Source organism: Sinocyclocheilus grahami, unplaced genomic scaffold (assembly GCF_001515645.1).
Source record: "Sinocyclocheilus grahami isolate Dianchi unplaced genomic scaffold, SAMN03320097.WGS_v1.1 scaffold344.1, whole genome shotgun sequence".
In the NCBI taxonomy this organism is placed as follows: domain Eukaryota; kingdom Metazoa; phylum Chordata; class Actinopteri; order Cypriniformes; family Cyprinidae; genus Sinocyclocheilus; species Sinocyclocheilus grahami.
In genome coordinates this window covers 2704270-2720472 of record NW_015505523.1, presented here as the reverse complement: position 1 = coordinate 2720472, position 16203 = coordinate 2704270, and the positions used below count along the sequence as shown (strand labels likewise).

The window sequence follows — 16203 nt, the reverse complement described above, 5'->3', positions numbered from 1 at the left end:
CTTCAGACAGTGAGAGGGAAACGCGTCTGGTCTTTCATGGCTTCCAAGAGTGTATTTTATAGAGTAAAGTTTTTTTTTTTAAGTGATCAGGATTAAAGATTATTAATTCTTAAAAAGAATTATAAAACATAATAATACAAAATAGTAACTAAATCATTAGGCTACAATAAAACAACTTAATATACAATAATAATAATATAAAACTTCTTATAACTTCTTAAAACTTCTTTTATATATATATATATATATATATATATATATACATACAGTGCCTTGCGAAAGTATTCATACCCTGCCCTTTATTTTTTCACATTTTATGTTGCTGCCTCATGTTAAACTGCTTTAAATTACTTTTTTCCCACATCTATCTACACTCCATACACCATATTGACAAAGCAAAAACAGAACTGTCACAACTTCGTAAATTTATTAAAAATAAAAAAACTGAAATGAGTACATTGCATAAGTTTAACTAAATATTTAGCTGAAGCATCTTTACAGTCTCGAGACTTTTTTGTTTGATGCGACAAGCTTTTCTCATCATCATTTGGCAATTATCTGCCATTCTTCTCACCTCTTTACCTCTCAAGCTCTGTCAGGTTGGATGGGAGCAGACGCACATTTTCAGGTTTCTCCAGAAATATTTGATTGGGTTCAATCCCAGGCTGTGGCTGGGCCACTCAAGGACATTCACAGAGTTGTCTATTAGCCACTCTTGCTGTGTGCTTAGGGTCATTGTCATGTTGGAAGGTGAACCTTCTGCCCAGTCTGAGGTTCTGAATGCTCTGGATTAGGTTTTCATTAAGGCTATCTCTATATCTTGATACACAGCATGAGGCTGCTACCAGCCCATTTACTTTTGGGATGGTACTCTGCAGGTGATGAGCAGTGCCTGGTTTCCTTCAAATATGATGCTTAGAATTGAGGTCCATCAGACCAGAGACTCTTGTTTCTCAGAGTCTGAGGGTACTTTAGGTGCTTTTTTGCTAATTCCAAGTGTGTTTTCATGTGTCTTCACTGAGGAGAGGATTGAGTTTGGCCACACCGCCATAAAGCCCAGATCGGTGGAATGTTGCAGTGATGTTTGTCCTTCTGTAGGTTTCTCCCATCTGGATATATGATCATGGAGCTCAACTAGAGTGACCATCAGCTTCTTGGTCACCACTCAAACCAAAGCTCTTCTCCATCAATTGCTCAGTTTTGGTCAGGAGGCCAGCTCTAGGAAGAGTCCTGGTTATCTCAAACTTCTTCCATTAAGGGTAACCGAGACTACATGCTTCTATGAACCCTCAATGCATAAGAATTTTTTTCGATCTCTTCCCCAGATGTGTGGCTTGACACAAACCTGTTTCTGAGCTCTACAGGCAGTTGTTTTGACCTCAGGGCTTGGTTATGCATTATCATCTGTTAGACCTTTTATTAAGACATGTGTGTCTTTCCAAATCATACCCATTCAATTGAATTCGCCACAGGTTAACTTCACTCAAAATGTAGTAACATTTACAAGCAATATGAATGCTCCTGAGCTAAATTTCAACTGTCCCAGATAAGGGTATGAGTACTTATGCAATGGAATCATTTAAGCTTTTTTATTTTTAAAAAATTTGCAAAGATGTTAAAAAAGGTAATATATACAGTATATATATATATATATATGTCACGTTTATGTTCTGTTTAGATTTCCCTGTGTTTCTGTTCTTCCTGCCGGTAACCTAGTTTTCCTGTGTTCCCTGATTAGTTCATTAGTTTCCACCTGTGTTGATTAATCATCTCATTAATTTCTAGTTACATATATTATATATAGCAACCATTTAGATCAAGAAATAACTCTTTAATAAATATAACATCAATATAACATCAATATAATAATTATAAAATTATTAATAATATGAGGTTCTGAATGCTCTGGATTAGGTTTTCATTAAGGCTATCTCTATATCTTGATACACAGCATGAGGCTGCTACCAGCCCATTTACTTTTGGGATGGTACTCTGCAGGTGATGAGCAGTGCCTGGTTTCCTTCAAATATGATGCTTAGAATTGAGGTCCATCAGACCAGAGACTCTTGTTTCTCAGAGTCTGAGGGTACTTTAGGTGCTTTTTTGCTAATTCCAAGTGTGTTTTCATGTGTCTTCACTGAGGAGAGGATTGAGTTTGGCCACACCGCCATAAAGCCCAGATCGGTGGAATGTTGCAGTGATGTTTGTCCTTCTGTAGGTTTCTCCCATCTGGATATATGATCATGGAGCTCAACTAGAGTGACCATCAGCTTCTTGGTCACCACTCAAACCAAAGCTCTTCTCCATCAATTGCTCAGTTTTGGTCAGGAGGCCAGCTCTAGGAAGAGTCCTGGTTATCTCAAACTTCTTCCATTAAGGGTAACCGAGACTACATGCTTCTATGAACCCTCAATGCATAAGAATTTTTTTCGATCTCTTCCCCAGATGTGTGGCTTGACACAAACCTGTTTCTGAGCTCTACAGGCAGTTGTTTTGACCTCAGGGCTTGGTTATGCATTATCATCTGTTAGACCTTTTATTAAGACATGTGTGTCTTTCCAAATCATACCCATTCAATTGAATTCGCCACAGGTTAACTTCACTCAAAATGTAGTAACATTTACAAGCAATATGAATGCTCCTGAGCTAAATTTCAACTGTCCCAGATAAGGGTATGAGTACTTATGCAATGGAATCATTTAAGCTTTTTTATTTTTAAAAAATTTGCAAAGATGTTAAAAAAGGTAATATATACAGTATATATATATATATATATGTCACGTTTATGTTCTGTTTAGATTTCCCTGTGTTTCTGTTCTTCCTGCCGGTAACCTAGTTTTCCTGTGTTCCCTGATTAGTTCATTAGTTTCCACCTGTGTTGATTATTCATCTGATTCGTTCCCTTTGTTTGGTTCTTGCTTATAAGCCCTCAGTTCTCCCTTTAGTCTTGATCCGTTCTCCGTCATGTTTAGTTGTGTTATCATCGTCTCCTGGTTCCTGAGTTGTTTATTAAAGTATTCCGTGTTTGAATCGCACTCTCCCTGATTAGTTCATTAGTTTCCACCTGTGTTGATTAATCATCTCATTAATTTCTAGTTACATATATTATATATAGCAACCATTTAGATCAAGAAATAACTCTTTAATAAATATAACATCAATATAACATCAATATAATAATTATAAAATTATTAATAATAGAATAATTTATAATTAAATAATACATACATTTTTTATTATTTAAAATAATTTTTCCTGTTGTTGTTGTTCTCATTATTATTATTGTTAATGCCATTATATGTATTAAACAATTGTCTCTTGATCTAAATTGTTGATTTATTATATTACAGTATATTATATTATAGCCTATTATATTTATATTATATTATATTATTTTCAGTTAAGTTTAAAATTCTGGCCCATTGCTGATCTGAGAACAAATGGCTGTAAAAAGTAGATATGCAAACGCATTAAATCACTAATAAAGTTACTTTAATTGTGAACAGGCGGTCATCTTAGAAGGTGCACAGGCAGATAAGGATGTTTTTTCTCCCTGTAAAACAAGGCAAAAATAGTGATTAAAAAAAAGAATTTACACAGCTTTGAGCATGAGTTCTTGTGTTGGTGGGCAGTTGTATATTTAATACTTTGAACTTCTTCATATTCCCTCAAGATGTTACATAAAGGTACTTTTTGGATTGTGAGGCTATTTGTCAGCCATTTCAGAAACCACTCTTTAAAAAAAGTGTTTTGGTAATGAGAATTGTGTGGGCCAGACAGAAGACACCAGGCTGCTTACAGTATTTATCTCTGACAGGAAACTTGTTTGTCCTCGACAAATGTCAGAGCTGCCACTCAGAGCTCTGACTGTTCACATTGTTATTCACTCCAGCTCATCTGTGCCATTGCTTCATAAAACTCCGTTACCTCATCTAGCCTCTGATTCTCTGATTAGTTTCTGATGAGGTGCTTATGAAGGGATTTCATTAATTCATTATTTCTTACAAAGGTGCCAAAAACAAAGTCTCTTTGACGTCTCTCGAGACAGATAACAAATAGAGAAGCTACTGTAAGCACGCGAGCAATCAAAGCAATTAACTCGGTTCGAGCAATGCCGTAATCTGAAGTCAGGAGGAGATGGCACAGATGATTAGCAAGCCACAAAATGTGAGCAGAGAATTACTGAAGCACAGCAGCCTGACATGACTCTGATGCTATATAAATTAATAACTCCACGATTGCTGCTCTTCTTTCAGTGGTTCACCCAGAAGTGGGAATTGCAGACTGTTTACTATGCATGTAATTCACTATCACTGTCACGTCCACTAGCATCAACACTGTAGCATTTCATAGCACATTTGAGTGTTGCAGCAGCTAGGCTATGTAAACAGTGTGCTTATGTGACCTGTCTTTTTAGATTGTGACTGCTAAAAGCCACCTGTTAGTAGAAACATCTGTGTTCAACTTCATAAAATCTTTATTTGAGACACACATCTTGATCACTGTAGCGTTAATTGGGTTATTAATTCATTAATGGGATTTATTTCTCTGCTCTGCATCATTGAATCTTACATTAATTAAAGATAAAGTAACACCTGTTGAAATACAAACAGGAAGTACTAGTTTTATCTATGTGCCGTAGACGTTTGCAGTGTAAATAAGGGGTTATCCAAGCATTAATGGCAAGGAAAGCCCCTTATACTTGTATGAGGTTATAGTACATTAAACCATGATCATGTGACTTTTCCATATGCCAGGTGACTTGTAAATGTGCAAAAAACTTTCCATTGCAGTTTTTTGAAATATTCCTTTTTTGAATTGCCTGAAAAACGACCTCATGTGAGCGTAAAACTTTTCATTGGGCGTATTTTCAATTCGCAATTTAAATTTGTGCAATTTGAAGGGCAATGGAAACTCCGCTATAGTTCTGTCTATCATTGTGTCTCTCTGTCATCCTTTCTGTCTGTGGGCCTGTCTGTCTCCTGTACTTTCTGTGTAACATTCTGTTGTTTTGTCTGTAATCTGTATATCATGCTGTCTGTCTATCATTCTGTCTGTAATCATGTCTGTCTATTGTTCAGTCTGTTGCTCTGGCATCATTCTGTTTGTCTGTCTGTCGTTCTGTCTATCGTTCTGTCTGTTGTTTTGTCTTTAATTCTGTCTGTCATTCTGTCTGTTGTTTTGTCTGTCTATCATTCTCTCTATCATTCTGTTAGTCTATCGTTCTGTCTGTTTTGTCTTTAATTCTGTCTATCATTCTGTCTGTCATCCTGTCCATCTTTCTGTCTGTTGTTTTGTCTGTCTATCATTCTGTCTGTCATCCTGTCTATTGTTCTGTCTGTTGCTTTGTCTGTCTTTCATTCTATCTGCCGTTCTATCATTTTGTCTGTCGTCCTGTCTGTTATTTCTGTCTTTCTATCATTCTGTCTGTCTATCATTCTGTCTGCCTATGATTCTGTCTATCTGTTATTCTATCGTCATGTCTGTCTATCGTTTTATTTGTCTTTCTGTCTGTCATCCTGTATGTCATTCTTTCCATCTATTGCTGTGTCTGTCTGTTGTCCTGTCCGTCTGTCATTTTGTCTGTCTGTGGTCCTGTCTGTCTACTGTACTTTCTGGGTAACATTCTGTCTGTTGTTTTGTTTGTATGTTGTGCTGTGTATCTGTCATTCTTTCTGTAGTCATGTCGTTCTGTCTATCATTCTGTTAGTCTATCGTTCTGTTTGTTGTTTGGTCTGTCTATCATTCTGTCTGGTCTTTCTATCTTTCTGTCTGTCATAATGTATGTTATTCTGTCTGTCTATCATTCTGTCAATAATCTTTAATTGTGTATATACTGTATTGATATTTATATATTATTTATGTGTCTTATATTTTTACATTTTAATTCATCAGAGCACATGGCAACTTTTGTAATCAAAGAGTAAAAGCTGGATGCATTTTAGTCTAGATGTAGTTACAACATCTACCAGCAAGAGCTAACTTTGCTACGCTAACCAGCCAAATCTTGACACCTTAGAAAATAAAGTGAAAATGTAAGTTATTTTAGCCATAGGTGTTTTCAACAGTAAAACCCAATTACAATAGATAGAATGACCTCCACTGAACTATTACTATGAAGATTGCTCACATGAGGAACGGTGTAGATATGACTCCTTGGAAAGCTGTCGCATAAAGGCCAGATTAATTTTCCAATGATTTAAATTGGCCTTGAGGCCAATGATCTGTCTGTTCACACCTGCTGAAGAATAATCCAAGTGCGCTCCAGGATATGAGCATGAAGAAATGTGTGTGTGACTGAGAAACAGAGCGAGTAGTAACCCTGAGGAAGCAATACATGTTGTGTGCCTTAGGATCATTATTTGAGCTATGGAGTGTGTTTTTTGTGTCTCTGTGTGTTTGTGTGGGGTCAGACCATCAGGCTCTGCAGCGAGCATGACAGTTCAACCCAGGCGCCGTGGTGCCCCCTTCCTCCCGCGGGCCTCCGACTGTCACTTCAACTTTGTCCAGATTCCTTTTCCAAAGTACAAAAATACTCTCCCGTTTACAAACACTTCCATACACAATGACACCAGCAGGTCACATATACATTACGTTAGGTCACACATTTAGGTCACAAGCATATTAGTGTAATTTCACAATACAAACACACATACATAGAAGCCTGGAGGGAAGTCTCGCTCAGGCCTTTCCCACTGTCGAGGTGGCCTTGCCATCCCGAGTGTTTGGAAATGTTCTGCAGTGTTTAACAGAACTGTGACACCAGAGACGATCAGCATGTCGCAACGTTCCCAACAGCAGCCATCCGCGTTTCTTTAATGGAACAGACATTTTGCAGCATTACAAAGTGGAACGACAAGGAGACTTTTATTTTTAGTTTGTTACAGCTCTATTGTGAGTTGTCGTGTCTCCGTGGAGACATTATTGAGGGTGTTTGAAAGAATGTTTGTCCATGAGAACCTTTTACTTTGCTTTCAGTGTAGGAGTGACCCTTATTCTACGGATTAGTTTGATAATTCATTTGGAGTATTCATTAGGGGATTTGCACTGCCGGTATTCCTCTAATGTGCAAGTTGCCTATGTTCAGATACTTGTGAACCTGTAATGGTGTGCGGTGGTCTAAAATGAGAAGGCAAAGTCCTCAGAAAGTTTTTTTTTTTAATCAAATGTAAATTCATTAAAACATTACTTACACTAATTACTTATGCATTAACAATGTAATCAATAGTCTGTTTATTAACGCCAAGTATGAAGCTCATGAAGTGTTTTATGCATTTTACATTTATTCCAAAATAATAACTTAAAGCAGTAACAATTTAAACCATATATTTTATTTGTGAACTTATGTTTAGCTATTCTTTTTAATGGTTAACTTTTAACTTTTTTTTTTTTTTTTTTTTCAAAACATCAGTCACCAAATCTCTGTAAATATTGTTCACAGACATGGATTTCACCCCCAAAAAATTACTCACTAAAAACTCCCACAGATCATGTTTTCAGGCCATTTCAAGTCTTATTTTGATGTAACAAAGTGGTTATATATAAGTGTGTGTTGTTTGTTTACTTTTTTAAATTAGTCTTCCCGTTAACGGCATTATATTGTTGTATTATTGTATTCAGACTTAATCACGAAAGGTGGGATTTATAGCATGAACCAATCACAGCCGAACATAACCTGTCATATCCAATCATATCGCAAATATCGCTTTAATGCGGCATTTCACTTAAATCCACAAAGAACACAGAGACAAGAATTTATTGTGGTGATAATTTTTTGTTTGCAAACACACTACTGACTTTGATGGTTATAAAGGTAGACGTACCTCACAAAACAGCTGCATTCGTCTGTTTGACAGAGTGAATGGAAGTCAACTTCATATCACACTTCTTACAGCTGAGCGGACATGTGAAAATAGGGAAACCGAGTAGGTGAGAGAGACAACGAAGATAAGCAGTGTATAACAGAATGAGAGAGAGACAGTCTGATGTGAGGTAGGCGGTGAGTTAAGGGAGGTTTTTACTTTACTGTCGTTTTCCTCTTTTTCATTTATTTGCATTATTTCTTTTGAGCTATTTCTCTTGTAAGAGATGTAATACACTTCACTTTTTTTCCTAAATGCAGAACACTACATAGGTCATGATTGAACCAGAATGCAATTCTCACAAAAAATAAAATAATATACACTACCATTTTTTTTTAAATAAATGAATTCTTTAATTCAGCAAAGATGCAATAAATTGATCAAAAGTTACAGTAAATTTATATTTATACAAAATATAAATGTATACAAATAAAAAAATATATTATTTTTATTCATCAAAGAATCCTTAAAGGGATCAGCGGATGCCCATTTTCCACAAGTTAATATGATTCTTTAGGGTCTTAATGAAAAGTCTATAACATACTTTTGTTAAAATTTCTCAATGGTAGCGTAAAACAACACCCTTTTTACCTTGCCAAAAACAGCTCTTTTCAGAGCAAGCCGTTTTCTTGCATGCCGCTTTAAATGCAAATGAGCTCTGCTCACCCTGCCCCTCTCTTCCGAGCAGCTCTCTGAGAGACAGTAAACTTTAGCCGCATTCATCGTGAAACTTGCTAACTAGCACGTTATTAGGAAAGGCTATTTGAGAAGATTCATAAAAAAAAAAACCTTATACTCACTTCTTCTGTAACGTTAGGTGAGGCTGGATCACGAATGATTCGCGCGAACATAAATGCATTTAGGTAGATCGTGGGTGCATTCCTTTCAGAAACAAAGGTAATCCACTGCGTTTTCAGCGGCTCAGATGTTGGGAGTAAATGACGACTGCTATGTTCATTATTACATCCAACAACAAAACACCTCAATTGCTTAGGAGCCATTCTTGTCTACATCTGCTCCGGCGGTGAAACAATAGCGGACTGATGACAGCTCACTCAGGGCGGGTCTAAGGTGAAACGCGTGTGTCAATCAACAATCATGGGAGGGGCTAGGGTCTGTGTGATGTCACACAGACAAGAAGCTGAGAACGGCTTGATTTGAGAAAGAGGTAATGATTTTAGTAGATTAAAAAAACAGTTCAAACTACTTGTAAAAGTGTATGTCACATCCAATGACCCCTTTAAAAAAGTATCACAGTTCCTACATAAAATATTAAGAAGCTGTTTTGAACATTGATAATAATAATAAATGTTTATTTAGCACCAAATCAGCATATTAGAATGATTTCTGAAGGATCATGTGACACTGAAGTCTGGAGCGTTGATGCTGAAAATTCAGCTTTGCAATTACAGGAATAAATTACATTTTAAAATGTATCCAAATAAAAACAGTTATCTTACATTGTAATAATATTTTACAGTATTACTGTTTAATGCTGAATTTTTTATCAAATATATTAGCGAGTATATATTTATTTATTTTTACTGTGCTCTTGACATGATAAAGAGTGTGTGTGTGTGTGAAATAATTAGATTGTAGTTCTGTTAATGGCATTTAAGTTGACAATACTAAATTTTGTAGACTTTTATTAGTAGCATGAACTATAATTTCTGTTCTGGATCAATTCAATATCTAACATGTATTAACATTCCAACAAGTTCCCCTTTATAATGCAGGACATTTTGCTTCCCTATAAAAATTCAAAGTGGTTTATTGGCCCCTTTAAAATAACTGATAATATAATTGGAAGCTGAAAGAGAATATAGTTCCTTTGAAAGTGAAAAGGGGTGGAATTGTGTGCAGCATGTATTGGAAAGTAGAACTTTAGTGCAAGCTCGGCAGAACAGGATCTTTGATTAAATTTAAGACTTTTATTCAAAGGGAACAGTGAAGAATGTTTTCAATGTTTGAGGCACTGAGATCAATAGACATGTATTGAGAAGTCACAGATCAAAGCAGGCCATGTCTTCTGGACAAAAACATGCAGGGTTATGCCTTAATTTTCTTTTATTATTATTTACACAAGCAAGTTAATTTTGCCTTACAACTTCTGGGAGACTTTTTCTTTCCACTCGTTTCATTTACGCATCTTAAAAATGCTGACTTGTGCATTACTTGAATCCATGAGAACAAGCTGTTTTCTCAATTTAAATCTCTTTTGATGTTGATGTTATTGCACCATTGAATATATCCAAAAATAAATATAACAATCTGAATTTCTTTGCCGTGTTTTTAAAATACTGGGAATCATTCTTGCATACCGGCATCTCTCATAAACTGCTTGTAATTTCGGAAATGTGGCTTTAAAAAAATGTGGATATTTTCTCAGTATGTGTGTGTATAACAGTAGCTTATTCCATTTTAATGCATCCAGCAGCTCTTTTAAGGAAAGCAACACCATTTTACAGTATATTTCTAAGATGTTTATTGTAACCGCAGCAGTCCTCCGGTCATTCGTTTTGATGTTTCAAACATTTTGATGATAAAGTTCTGATGATAATTAAATTCTGCAATACAGAGGCCGAAAATGCCTTTGCTTTTGTTTAAATCCTGATCAGGATCCGATTTATAACTAGATCAGCCATTAAGAAGCCCTTTCTTCATCATATATGCCTGCTGATAAAGTAATTAATTTATTAATTAATCGTTATCTTTCCACTTTGTGCACAGCTAGAAATGAAAATCATATTAAAAATAGGACTCTTCAATATGAGTCTAATTTAATAGAGATCGCTATAATATGTCAGGCTGTTAACCACCTGTGTGTTTTTTTTCCACAGATCTCTCTCTGGTCGTATAGTTGGAGGTGTGTGGTGGTTCTTCACTCTGATTATCATCTCCTCCTACACAGCCAACCTGGCTGCCTTCCTCACTGTGGAAAGGATGGTGTCACCCATCGAGAGTGCAGAGGATCTGGCTAAGCAAACGGAGATTGCCTATGGGACTCTGGATGGAGGATCCACCAAAGAGTTCTTCAGGGTAAGAGGGAAGTACTTCACTATACTCTCAGAAAAGATGTGCAAAAATTATATTTTTGTCAGTACCCTCAAAGATTGTGCCTTAGGTTTGTACCGTATCTTCCACTAAAACATGCATATTAGTACTTTAAAGGAACACTCCACTGTTTTTGAAAATAGGCTAATTTTCCAACTCCCCTAGAGTTAAACAGTTGAGTTTTACCGTTTTCGAATCCATTCAGCCGATCTCCGGGTCTGATATTACGCAGCGCCTGAAATTAGTCCCAGCTAGGTAACTTCCAATAAGCCTGTTTTCAGGCGCTGCGTAATATCATTGCGCCTGCTGTACCCATGGTACGGCAGCAAAGTTCCTTGATTATTACACCGGAAGGAGAGTATAGTTCCTAGCCATATCGGCCTACAAAATCACAACTTTTCATTTTCCGTTGGTCTTAGTACATGATGTAACTACAGAAGAGTCAAGTTTTAAATAGGAAAAATATAGAAACTCTTTGGTCATTTTTGATCGAGATGCTAACGGTCTAATCAGATTCAATGATCTATGCTAAGCTAAGCTAAAAGTGCTACCGCCAGACCCGGAGATCGGCTGAATGAATTCGAAAACTGTAAAACTAAACTGTTTAACTCTAGGGGAGTTGGAAAATGAGCCTATTTTCAAAAATAGTGGAGTGTTCCTTTAAGATACCAATATTCAGCCTCAAGGTATTAATATGCACCCTTTAGGAGATAAGGTACAAAGAAGAGGGTACTACCCTGGTGAGAAGCTGTTGTAGCTTCTCAATTTTTGCATGTTTTATTTGTACATACAGTATTCAAAGAGAGAATTGGTCAAAAATTGTTCTGAACTACCTGAAATGATGCAACACTCTGATAACCATGATATCAGGTGCCTGTTTTAAATTTAAGTTTAAAAATACAAAAACAGAAAAAGCATTTCTGAGGAAAAGCCGGAAATTTAAGTTGTTTTTCAATGATAATTATCACTGCTGTAGATTAAAAAAAATTTATAAAAAATTGTGAAATATTATTACAATTTGAAATAAACTCTTAAATATATTTAAATTTTTAGCAGCCATTACTCTCGTCTTCAGTGTCACATGATCCTTCAGAAATCATTCTAATATACTGGTTTGGTGCTCAAGAAACATTTCTTATTATTATCAATGTTGAAAACAGTTGTGCTGCTTAATATTTTTGTGAAAACTTATACATTTATTTCAGGATTCTATTATTTAAATAGAAATCTTTTGTAACATTATAAATGTCTTTACTGTCACTTTTGATCAATCTAACGTCATTATATCCATCCTCAGAGATCGAAGATTGCGGTATTTGAGAAGATGTGGTCCTACATGAAGTCTACAGAGCCTTCTGTGTTTGTGAAGACGACAGACGAAGGTGTCGTGCGGGTGAGGAAGTCCAAAGGGAAGTATGCGTATCTGCTGGAGTCCACAATGAACGAATACATTGAGCAGCGCAAACCATGTGACACCATGAAGGTGGGAGGAAACCTGGACTCAAAGGGCTATGGAGTAGCCACACCTAAAGGATCTGCCCTGAGGTACACCTGAGCCTCCTAATAGTTCCGAAATGTTTTCTTTTTTGACAATGATTATGATTCATAAAGTCTGAGAGTTTACACTGGAGAGATGAGAGCATTAGACATAGGGTTCCCTTTCAGTCGGTCACTCTCAACGTCATGTCGGATGACCGACGAATTGGGATCTCGCTTAGAGAGACCAATCTACTTCGAGTGTAAACTAAACGAGCCAATGCACATTGTCATGCGATTATTGCATCCAGCTGCTGCTGATCACAGCGTGAGTATAAGTAGGCAGCAGATGCAGCGCATATTCAGCTTTTCGCTTCGGAGCCGAGCGGTTCTATCGTTCTGCTACTGACCTTCTAAGAGTAAAGCTACAGTCAAGCACGCTCTTCGTGGGCTCTCGTGCTGGTGGACGGCGCTTCAGCGGCGGTGGTTTTCCCGTGTCGAGTGGGTTGCACACAACAGGCTGCACTACCCTTGTGTGTGCTGCAGACGGCCATCTCCCCTGTGCGCTTCAGCACACTAAAAGAGCAAATTCCATCTAAAAGAGCTTCACGGGTGGAACGTGTTTTTAAAGATGTCGTACCATCCGTGTGTTTCTGCGTGCGGTCGTTACCTGGCGCCGGGTGATGGTCACGATCGCTGCCTCTCGTGTCTGGGCATGAAGCACCCTGAGGTGGCTTTCGTAGATGACTCATGCTCCCATTGCGGGGGTATGACCATCTTGGAGTTGCGGACCAGACTCCGTTACCTGCAAGGGGGCGGAGTGCCCGTGCCACTGCCTAGATCTGGGGTTCCCTCTGGCGGCAGCTGGGGGCACCCTTCTTCTGGCAGTGGGCGGACTGGTCTTACGGTCATGGTGAGGAATTCCCCTCCGGAGATGCCCCAGCCAGCCGGCACCCCGAAACCAGCGGAGCTCTGAAAAGAGCAGGCTGGACCCTCCCGGGGGGTACCACCCGTTTCATCCGAGGCTCCCCCCGACGACCGGATGTCGGTTGCAGCATCGGAGGGTGAGCCGGATTTCTCCGGGGATGAAGATCCGTCAGCGTTGCCGCCCTCTGGTTGCCCGGAAATGATGGCTATGCTTTCCCGGGCCGCCGAGAGTGTCGGGCTCGAGTGAAATCTTCCACCGCGTCCCGAACCCTCAAGGTTGGACGATTGGGTTCTCGGGGTGGCGCGCGAAAGTAAGCCTATATATATATATATATATATATACAGTGGGGAAAAAAAGTATTTAGTCAGCCACCAATTGTGCAAGTTCTCCCACTTAAAAAGATGAGACAAACCATTGCTCCCCTCCCGGGCCTGTAGGCACTCGTCGGCCTTGATCGGCAGTTCTTATACGGCCTGTGGAGAAGCTGCGTCCGCCTTACACTCTTCGGCATTACTGCAAGTGCACCAGGCTAAGGCACTGAGGGACTTGCACGAGGGTGGTCAAGACCCGGAAGTTCTCAAAGAACTCCGCACCGCAACGGACCTCCCGCTATGAGCGATGAAGGTTACGGCGTGGTCTCTGGGTCGTGCAATGTCCACTATGGTGGTCCAGGAGCGCCATCTCTGGCTGTGTCTGGCCGACATGCGCGAGACAGACAAGACAAGATTCTTGAATGCCCCCGTGTCCCAGACCGGCCTGTTCGGCGACACGGTGGAGAACTTTGCCCAGCAGTTCTCCGCTGCCCAAAAGCAGACTGAGGCCATCAGGTACATCCTGCCCCGGCGTGCACCTGCTGCCTCCAACTGGCCGCCGGTGGCAGCGCCTCAGCCCGCTCGTCACCGAGGGCGGCCCCCGCCAGACCTGGTGGTAAGCGAAAGAGCAAGAGGCCCTCGCGGTCAGTGGTACCCAAATACTCGACAAAAGAGCAATTTCTTCTACCTCTGGGTCCCCTTAGGGGACGGGGGGTTGTGGACGATCCAGAGCCGTATCACAGTCACCCTCCACTCTCGCCAGTGAGCAGCAGTGGGCATATCGGGAGGACGAACCAACGGACTACCCACGCACCCTCTGCTCAAACGCAGGTCAGTGTTACACACACCCAGACCCCGCCTCGGACTGGCACCGAGACGCCCGGGCCGGGTCCCTGCGTTCTTCCACGTTCTTCCGCGCTGCCCCACTGCGGGTACGCCTGTAGTTCCGTTGATGCCACTTACGCGGTGTCTGGGAGCCTGGCTAGAGCTACCCAGCCCGTCTCGATGGCTCCTTCGAACCATCAGGCTCGGCTATGCGATTCAGTTTGCCCGGCGCCCTCCCAAGTTCAGGGGCGTCCACTTTACCTCCTCGCGACAGCCCCTCCTTGGCCGATTCCTCTGAGGAAGGATTTACTGATTCCGAGACGGGGCACCCTTTGGCAACCGCATCCAGCCCTCTGGAAACTTCATGTCTGGTCCCTAGACGGGACACGGAGGTTCTGAGTGACCTACCTCAAGAGGTAGTCGACACCATCACTTCGGCGAGAGCACCGTCTACGAGACACGCCTATGCTTTGAAGTAGAACCTGTTCATTGAGTGGTGTTCTTCTCGCCGAGAAGACCCCCGAAGATGCCCGATCGGAGTTGTGCTGTCCTTTTTGCAGCAAGGGTTGGAGCGAAGGCTGTCTCCATCCACCCTTAAAGTTTATGTCGCTGCAATCGCTGCTAACCACGACCCCGTAGAAGGGAGGTCGCTGGGGAAGCATGACCTGGTCGTCAGGTTCCTTAAGGGGGGCGAGAAGGTTAAACCCTCCACGGCCCCCCTCTATACCCTCTTGGGACCTGACTCTAGTGCTCACGGCACTACAACAGGGCCCATTTGAGCCTTTGCAGACAGTTGAGCTTTCCTTTCGATGAAGACTTTGCTCCTGCTGGCATTGGCCTCCATCAAGAGGGGACCTGCACGCATTTTCGGTCAACGATTCGTGCCTAGAGTTCGGGCCGGCTGATTCCCAGGTAACCCTGAGGCCCGGCTATGTGCCCAAGGTTCCCGCTACTCCCTTCAGGGATCAGGTGGTGAACTCCAAGCGCTGCCCTCCGGAGGAGGCAGACCCAGTCCTAGTTTTGCTCTGTCCCGTCCGAGCCTTAAGGTGCTACGTAGACCGGACGCAAAGCTTCAGGACCTCAGACCAGCTCTTTGTCTGTCACGGAGGCCGGCAGAAGGGGAATGCCGTCTCTAAGCAGAGGATGGCCCACTGGATAGTGGATGCCATCACCCTGGCTTATCAGGCACAGGGTGTGCCCTGCCTGTTCAGGTTGCGAGCTCACTCTACCAGAAGTGTTGCATCCTCCTGGGCGCTGGCTCGTGGCGCCTCGCTGGCGGATATCTGTAGGTATAACACAGATATAACACGTTCGCTAAATTCTATAGCCTTTGTGTGGAGCCGGTATCCTCCTGTGTTCTCACCTCAAACGGGTAGAAGCACTGAGAAGCCCCGGCTTCGGGTCGGCTTGCTAAAACTACTCCAGAGAGTCCATATAGTTGACCCTGTTGAGTTCCTCCGTCCCCTCGGCAGCCAGACATGGCGGAAGCGTCCGGCGCCAGGCCTTCACTCGTTGAATCCTCGAGAATTGGTAGAAGGCTGGGTTCCATATGTAAGACCTAAGTGGATCCCATATGTGTAAAGTCCACGGTATAGCCTTGAGCCCGTGTTTCCCCGGCAGACTTCTGCCATTCCAAGAGGGTTACAATCACCTCCATTCTTCCAAATGCACCTAAGGAATGTTCATATGTGTATTGCTTCCGAAACCTCCTTCGGGAAGGTTCGAGCTTCCGTAACATCCCTGTTCC

At 40.9% G+C, this 16203-nt stretch overlaps 1 protein-coding gene across 3 annotated transcripts in view; it reads left to right on the top strand.

The window, feature by feature from the left end:
• gria1b (glutamate receptor, ionotropic, AMPA 1b) overlaps window positions 1-16203 on the top strand; it is a 63962-nt gene that overhangs the window by 38926 nt on the left and 8833 nt on the right. For all 3 annotated transcript variants that reach the window (XM_016228835.1, XM_016228834.1, XM_016228836.1), the window contains exons 12-13: window positions 10703-10901; window positions 12214-12461. In XM_016228835.1, the coding sequence (XP_016084321.1) occupies window positions 10703-10901; window positions 12214-12461 (447 nt within the window). The remainder of the gene's footprint in view (window positions 1-10702; window positions 10902-12213; window positions 12462-16203) is intronic.